Below are 8,161 nucleotides of genomic sequence, written 5' to 3' on the forward strand. Positions count from 1 at the left end.
TGGGGGTGGGGTGGGATGGAGGGAGTGGGGGGACAGGAAGGAGAGGAGGCTGTGGTCCAAATGAAAAGTGACTAAATTAATGAATAAAAAAGAGACTTGCCATTTCATATTACAGATGACTGTAATTTGTTAATTTGTAAATAACTTTAAAACATTATGAATGAAATGTACCAAACTATACCTATGTAAAAGAAACATTAAGCATGAGTTATAAAACTACAGAGTCTAAATACAATGCTAGAGAATTTCACAATAGGAAGATGAATGAAAATTATTTTCTATGTGAACTATGATTAACAGACTAGCACATCTTAATCGGAAAGATAAGGCCAAAATAGTAAAACCATACTTTTTCTATATAAAAAAAAATTACACATCATCTCCCACAGGGATGACTATCAAACGTGAAGGAACAAAGATAATTGCTCTAACTGCACGCCCAGGAGCATCAGGCAACTTCATCCTGAAGAGGTCTCATTGTCGTCTTCCTCTCCATCATCTTTAGCATCTCCCTGCCTTTTCTCTCCTGAAGACTCTTCTTCCTCTTCCTCCCCTTCGTCATCATCATCATCATCTACATCCTGAATTTCTTCTTTCATTAAGTATGAGGTCCACCTCCCCTGCCTCCTCTCTTGCTTCTGAACCTGCTTCATCCTCATCTCATTTTCATCCTCCAATTCTGAATAGTCTTTAGGTGAACCAGCTTCATCTTCTCTTCACCTCCGTCCTTACCATCCTCCTCTTCCAAGTCCAGTGCCTCATTGTCCTCCTGATAGAATTGCAACAGCTCAAAGACACTTTCTCTGTTGTCTGGGTTTGTGATCTTGCAGTTAAACAAGTCAAGACTTTCCAAATTTTAGGATTTTGAAGAGCTTCTACTGAACCAAAATCTTTTATTTATTTATTTATTTATTTATTTATTTATTTATTTCCACTCAGAATGGGGTAGGTAAGATTTGGACATTTCTCTGCCAGGATTTCCAAGCCTCTGGAAATTATATTGTCGATATGTTCCAACTTTAGATATTTATTTAAGCTGGGAAGCTGGACCAAGAACTCAATTCCACTTTGGCCATGCCAAGAAACTCCAGTTCTTCAAAGGTGTCATTCCCACTTCTTTGATTCCCCCCTTTCATAAGCAATTATCAAGGACTGACTTTCTCACCTCCTCTGGGGTTCTGTTCTTCAACACCAGGTTAATTCTCTTCATCTCCATGTCTTCTTCCTTTCCCCTCCCCTACCCTCCTCACTATGCCTAAACCCCCCAAACCAGATCAGGAGATGAATGGAAAAAGATGCAAAGACAAGCGCCCACTACCACACAGGTATGGGGAGAAAGAAAAGAATAGCAAATGGTATCCAAGGACTTGGGAATAACTTGGCTGCCCCACCTCCTAGTCCACACACGCGAGCATGCATACATGGACATGCACACACATTCACAGCCAGAGAGACACACCCATGTTCACGGTTCCTTTCCCTTTAATGGCTGCTTTGAGACTGCTCCTCAGTCTTACTGAATAAAAAATTAGAAGGCTTCCTAATTAACAGAAGGCATGTCTGCGATTGTGGTGTGAGGGAGTTTGACTTGGCAATCTGTACCGTCTTTTAATGAACATGAAGTGAAAGGACATGAAAGGATATATGTGGATAAGAGTTAGGAACCTAGCAAGCCATTAACAACTGCTTCCTAGGTCTAAAATCTCCTGGTCCCTGCTTTCATTGGCTCCACGGATGACTTTGTTCTCTGAGTTGACAGCAAGGTGTCATTCCTAGCAATATGTCTGTCTTTCATGTTAGAGGCCATGGTATTTCCAGTGTAGAGTTGAACTTCTTTTGGAAGCCAGATCCTAGTGTTTGCTGAAGGACCAAATGAATGCAGAGCAGTTTATAGCATTGTGAGAACCCTGCAGATGGTGACAAGATTTGTTTAGGTGTCCCTGAAATACAGACTTCTTGAGGCTGGACATTGGGCTCTTCCTGTGTTATAGTTTGATATGAAATGTCCCACAGAGGCTCCTGTTTTGAATGCTTGTCCTCTAGCTGGTGACATTATGGGGGTGGAGTTGGAGCCTTCCTAAGGTGGAGACTACATGTAGAAGTTAGATCACTAGAGGAGGGCATGTGCAAGCTATATATAGCTTACTTCCCATCTCGAGTCTTTGGTTTGTGATCTGCTATACTGTGAACATACTCTGCTACACAGATGTCATGAAGTCCACTGCTTCACCATACTTTTACCACATGATGGACTGCATAGTCTTGCCTTATTAAAGTTGTTTCTGTCGGATACTGTCAGATACTGTGGTCACAGCATTGAAAAGGTAACTAATACCCCTGAAAGTCCTTTGAAGCAATCTGTACTGTGGCCTAGCATCAGAGGACCTACTGAATCCCAAGAACTGGATGAGGAGCCACAGTTATGGTTTCCATGACTTGGGGAGACTGTGGACATGCCACCATGTTCTTTTGGCTATTGCTTCAGCTGGGGCACATTTTCTAAACAGCTGAATGTGGCAGGCACCTTGTGCATTCTGCAGGTATGGATAGCAAAGGGCTTTGATGTTATAGAGAATTGGTTTGTCTTCATAGCTCTTATCCTGAAGAAAAGGAAAAAAGAACAGAATGGAGAGTTATTCCTCTCCAGTCAGAACCCATTCTCTCTATTTTGTAAAGGATAGAAGGTACCACCTAATTTCTAAGCAGGAGGGAGAGATATCAGCTTCACAATCTACACAACATGAAGCTCAGGGACACTCTGATATTGTCACCCACATTGCCACCTCTTCATGTTGTTAACTGTGGCTGACAAGGGACTTCTGTATGGACTGTGCTGATGGACTAATCTTGAAGCTAATCTTAGCAACTCCTCCATTGAGATGCCCTTCTCAGGCAATTCTTAGGTCATGTCAAGTTGACCACTGAATCTAACCAGCACAGATGTTACTTCAACTTCAAACCAAAAGGAAGAAAGGTGTTGGCAGGTCTGAGTTCTAAGGTGACAAACAGAGATGGCTTAGAGGACATAGACTCAGTGGAAGGGTGTAGCGTCCAGTGCTACAACTTCTTATGGGTTCAAGCTAGGGATCTGCATATTTAATAAAGACAAGACAGCTGGTCACTCTTGAAAGAAGAAAGACAATTTTATTTAGAAGGGAGTTGACTTATATACCAATAGCAGTGCCCTTTGGAAGTGACTCAGATCAAAGTCCAAGCTCTTAAGCCCCTGGCAATAGCAGATACTCTGTATATTTTGTAAACAGGCCTTGTCAGGAAAAGGGAAAACAAGGAAATAGCACCTAGCCATGAGGCAGCCAGTAGCTCCCCAACCTTAGATAAGAGAAGAAAAGCAGACTCCCAGGGGTCCTCCACAGAAGGGATTAAACAATTACAGATGGTGGAGTGGGAGGCTAACCATGACCTTCCTAAATAAATAAAGATTTCAAGGAGGGAGCAGTCAGCTTGAATATAACAAAGGTAGTAGATAGGAACAGACTCTTCCATTGGAGTGGCAATGGGTGATCCATAACAAAAATAGATACAGGAGAGGAGGGCTGAGAAAACCAGGCTGGAGTTGGTGCAAAAGGGTCTTGGAGGTAGAGTGGTGATGGAGACAACCCTTACCAATGTGTTCTTTTCTTATATTGGAGGTATAAGAGGTATATTGGAGTCAAGAAATGTAATGGACTTCAGAACCAGAAGACTTTAAGTTCTGGATTAGAGACAAAGCTCCGTTGAGTGGTTTCCTAGTCTGCATGAAGCCCTGGGTTTAACCCCAGCACTGCATCAACTGGACATGGTGGTGCATATCTGTAATCCCAAATGGGAGGCAGAGATGAGGACCAGAGGTTTGCATTTAAGCTCAGTTAAAAAGAGAGTTCAAAGTCAGCCCAGGATGCATGAGGTCCTGCCCTACAATTTTTAAAGGAAAGAAAGAAGAAGGATGGGAGGAAGGAAGGAAGGATAGAAAGAAGGAAGGAGGAAACAGGAAACAAGGAAGACAGATTCAAGTCATAGTATGGGTCTTGAGCAATTAATATTCTACGTCTTATTTTTAGTTCCTTCATCTTTGGAAGATATTTGCCAGTATTGACTAATCTGTAGAACTTAATTGTTTCTGTCTTTAATTATGAATATTTCTGTCATGTACTTTAGTTCAGAGAACTGGCAGTTTATCTTCCAGATGGATTCTCCAAAAGGAAAGAATCATAGTACAATTATTCTCTTAGAATATCACTACAATTTAATCATGAAGGTTTACCAAAATTCCATAATATCATATGTTTTACTAGTAGTCTTAATATTCATTTATTCACTCACTCACTCAATAGATAAAATAAATAATAGCTGAGGATTGATTATGACCTAAGTACTGTTACAGGCAATGGAGACACACAATGGTAGTTACCACATGGTAGTTACCACACCATGTTTTTGCTGCAAGGAATTTACATTAGAGCTGAGTGAGGCACACAGGAAATAAGGGCATATGCAAATCAGTGGTGATAGATACAAATGGAGAAGAGCAAGGCTGGTTAAGGAGGAAGCAATTTCTCAGAGTGGGCATGGGGAACACCAACAGACATCAAGTAGACTGCATCTCTGCAAAGATGTGACAGTGGTGAGGGATGAGCCACCAGCACCTTCTGAGCATCTTGCAGAGCCCCCACAAGTTCTAGAACCCTGAGGAGGTATGGACTACTAGTCTAGCACAGGGCTGACTTGCCCTCATCACTCCACTGTAGATATATTCAGCATCATTTACACGTGGCTATTTATGGAGAAGAATTCCTTCTTTTCAGCGGTTCCTTCATCTGCAGATGTTTGCCAGTGTTGCATGGTCCAGAATGTATTCATCTTGGTCTTTAATTTTTAAACGTTCTTTCATGAGTGTAGTTTGCCTAGAAAAGGCACATCATCACCTCTCCTTCTGAGTGTCCCTGTAAATTCTCTAATTTAGGACTACAGTGCCTCCTTCCTCTGGTAATCCCTAGATTTCTCCCTAATCATGCCACCCTTACCCTTCTCTATGTTACCGAATTTCTGCATCACACCATGAGATGGAGGACTGGGGAAGGGGGATTGAGTTGGTATGTAAAAGAAAGCCTATAATTCTCATGTGTTATGGATCCAGGGTGTATCTCTAGTCGACATCTAGGCATCCCCTCTGCAGTCGTGACTGTATTCCTCCAGTTGTGTTTTCTTTTCTGATAAGGGGGAATAAGAGGTGGGTGTATGTCACCCACCATGAGGACATTGGCTTTTCCTCTGAGAGGTGCCTAAAAGCCGAAAGTCTTCTGACTTTCTTACCTGTGAATAAAAGAACCAGTATGCATACTCTGGGTAGATTTCCCTTCTAACTTTCTAGCCTTCTACTGTGTCTGCTTAAAAAAAAAAAAAAAAAAAAAAATTCCCACCCTTGGTGCCGGTGAGACCGCTTAGTGGTCAAAGGCACTTTCTGCTGACATGAATGATCCAGACCTCCACAACCTACATGGTGGAAGGAGAGCACTGACCCCACAAGTTGCCTTCACCTTTATGTGCACGCTATGGCATGCACCCTGATCTCCCCCTCCTGCCATAAATGTAATTATAAAAATTAAAAGATTCAACCTTGGGTCAATACCATACTTACTTTGTCTCTGTGTCTGCTGCAGATTTCACTACAGGAGAAAACAATTGTGTAAAGTGACGAAACAATCTCTCCCTCCCGTCCTCCCCTCCCCCGCCCCTCTTCATATCTACAGTTACTGAACACATGGATCAGGAAAACCTGTGGGTTTTTTTATACCTTTTCCTGACAAGTTGTGAACAAACCTTTGTTTGCCGCAGATGGGGCAGCAATGACAGACTGTGGTGGCTTGAATAGGAAAGACCTCCATAGACTCCTATGTTTGAGTGCTTGGTCCTTGGGAGCTGCACCATTAGGAGGTGTGACCTTGTTGGAGTAGGTGTGGCCTTGTTGGGGAAGTGTGTCACTGTGGAAGCAAGTTTGAGGTCTTAATGTGCTCAAGCAAGGCCTACTGGGAAAGTCTCCTTCTGCTGCCTGTAGACCAAGATGTAGGACTCTCAGCTCCTTCTCCAGTACCATGTCTGCCTGCATGCCACCAGGCTTCTTACCAGGATGCTAATGGACTAAACATTGGAAACTATAAGCCAGCCCCAATTAAATGTTCTTTGTTATAAGAGTTGCTGTGGTCATGTTGTCTCTTCATAGCAATAAAACCCTAAGATTTAGATCAAACAAATTATTCTAGTTTGGTGACCCAGTGAGTTTAGTGGTTTCTGGGACTCTCCAGCAGTATCACCCCCCAAAAGCCCAGCATGGGTTCCCACTCAAAAAAGCTGCACTGCTGGAGTGCATTATGTAACTTGCCCTTAGTTGTGTTGTGTATAAATCTCCTTTCTCCCAGAAATTATTTACTCTTATAAAAGCTTGTGGGAGGCATACTGAGACCTGAATGATTTATAAACTCTGAATCTAGCACATTTGTTATGAATGTCATGAGTCTCCTTGAGCTTTTTTCTGCATTCCCAGAGGAAATGTCTCTGTCCTAGAGGAAACAGTTCTACATCAGTAGTGAATATGTTCAGACTATTTTTCACATTAGTGTTCCCTAAACAACAGAGTGGAACACCTGTTTTACACAGCATGTCTTTTGTATTAGATGTTATAGGAATCTAGAGATGGCTTCAAATGCAAGAGAGGGTGTCACTGATCACAATAAGCAGGGCATGGGATAAATCAGTGACAATCAACAGACATATACTAAAATATGCTACATATAGTGGATAGAACACTATTTGGCCATTGCACAAAGCAAATCTGCTATTTATAGCCGCATGAGTGGATGTGGAAGTCTAAGTTCTTAAAACATCTTAAATGCCATATTCTGTAATTCTTTGAAGTGTTTGAAGTTTGCCTATCTATGTGAAATACATCTCTGTATGACCTTGAAAACCTAACAAAATGGCTATAAGTTTGCTATTATAGATGACTATTAATCTGTATTTCTTAATTATATATAACATTTTAAATGAGCTGCATAAACATACTACCCTAAACAAGAGTAGAAATATGCATACAGTATAACAGAAATAACTTTAAATTTGTGTCAATAAAATAAAATCCATACCAATGTAAAATACCTAGAGATTAATAGCTGTTTTTTTATTAAAGTAGATTAAATAATCTATCCTTTTATCCTATCATTTCTATATTCTATCTCCCTTTTTTTTTTTAGAAAGGTATCTTTGAATTTAACTCTTTTGTTTAGCTTTTCTTTTTTCTTTTTTACTATGACCAATAACCATTTGTAACAAAACCCCTTAAACAAAGACAAAAATCTATAATCCATTTTTTGGGGGAATGTGGGTATAGTTTTCTAGGCTACTTCCTGTTGATTGGAGGCACTGGTAATCTTTGGGAGACCCTGAGAAATTTAGGATCATGGGCAAGTCCTGACTGGAGTATTCTGTAGGGCTGGGTCATCTAAATCAGTCACCGTGAAGCTGTTTGGAAGGTAGTACTCAGAGGAAACTGCAACATAGAGTTACTCAGAGATGTTGGATCATCTGGGCCATAAGCTCCCATCAAAGAATTTTCAGGGGGTGTCTTCCTCTATCAAACCTAATTTTTCTTAACCAGGAGTGAATCCACAGGCTCTCATTTTCTGTGAAAACCAAAGCATAACCTCTCTCCCAAGGCAACATATCTTTTGACTTAAATTTTGACGTCAAGATAGCTTTAATATATATAGGTTGGTTTAGCCTAGCAGCTTTCATAATCAAATGTCTCTCAGCAGTTATCGTTTGTTCATTAGCAGCCAAAAAAATTTAAAGACAACCCAATAACATACAGTATCCAGACGCTTTGTGTATTTTCCATCTTTATGTGGTTTCTTTCCTTTATAGTAATTTACTCCCCTTTCTAAGGACTTTATTATTTTAAATCTATGTTTTTAATCCAAGACTGTATATATTCTTTCTTTTCTCTCTCCCAAGCCTATGTATATTTTTAAACACATTGCATACTGTTTAGAAGTTTGTTGTGGTGGTGGGTTTTTGTTTGTTTATTTTTTGTCTGACTCTGTCTTTACTGCATATCTATCTTTTTCTGACCACATGAGGCTTTGAACTGTAGAAAAGGACTGCTCCACAT

The 8,161-nt window shown here is 40.7% G+C and overlaps 1 protein-coding gene and 1 pseudogene across 1 annotated transcript in view; one reads left to right on the top strand and one right to left on the bottom strand.

Moving 5' to 3' along the window:
- Nucleotides 1–458: 458 nt before the first annotated feature.
- On the bottom strand, nucleotides 459–1,216 carry LOC100751105 (annotated as a pseudogene).
- Nucleotides 1,217–1,251: 35 nt separating this feature from the next.
- The window catches only part of LOC113834187 (chondroitin sulfate proteoglycan 4), a 91,479-nt gene continuing 84,569 nt past the window's right edge, over nucleotides 1,252–8,161 (top strand). Inside the window, exons 1-2 of the mRNA XM_035438785.1 lie at nucleotides 1,252–1,325; nucleotides 2,486–2,540. Coding sequence (XP_035294676.1) covers nucleotides 1,252–1,325; nucleotides 2,486–2,540 — 129 coding nt within the window. The remainder of the gene's footprint in view (nucleotides 1,326–2,485; nucleotides 2,541–8,161) is intronic.

Source organism: Cricetulus griseus, chromosome 2, assembly GCF_003668045.3.
Source record: "Cricetulus griseus strain 17A/GY chromosome 2, alternate assembly CriGri-PICRH-1.0, whole genome shotgun sequence".
In the NCBI taxonomy this organism is placed as follows: domain Eukaryota; kingdom Metazoa; phylum Chordata; class Mammalia; order Rodentia; family Cricetidae; genus Cricetulus; species Cricetulus griseus.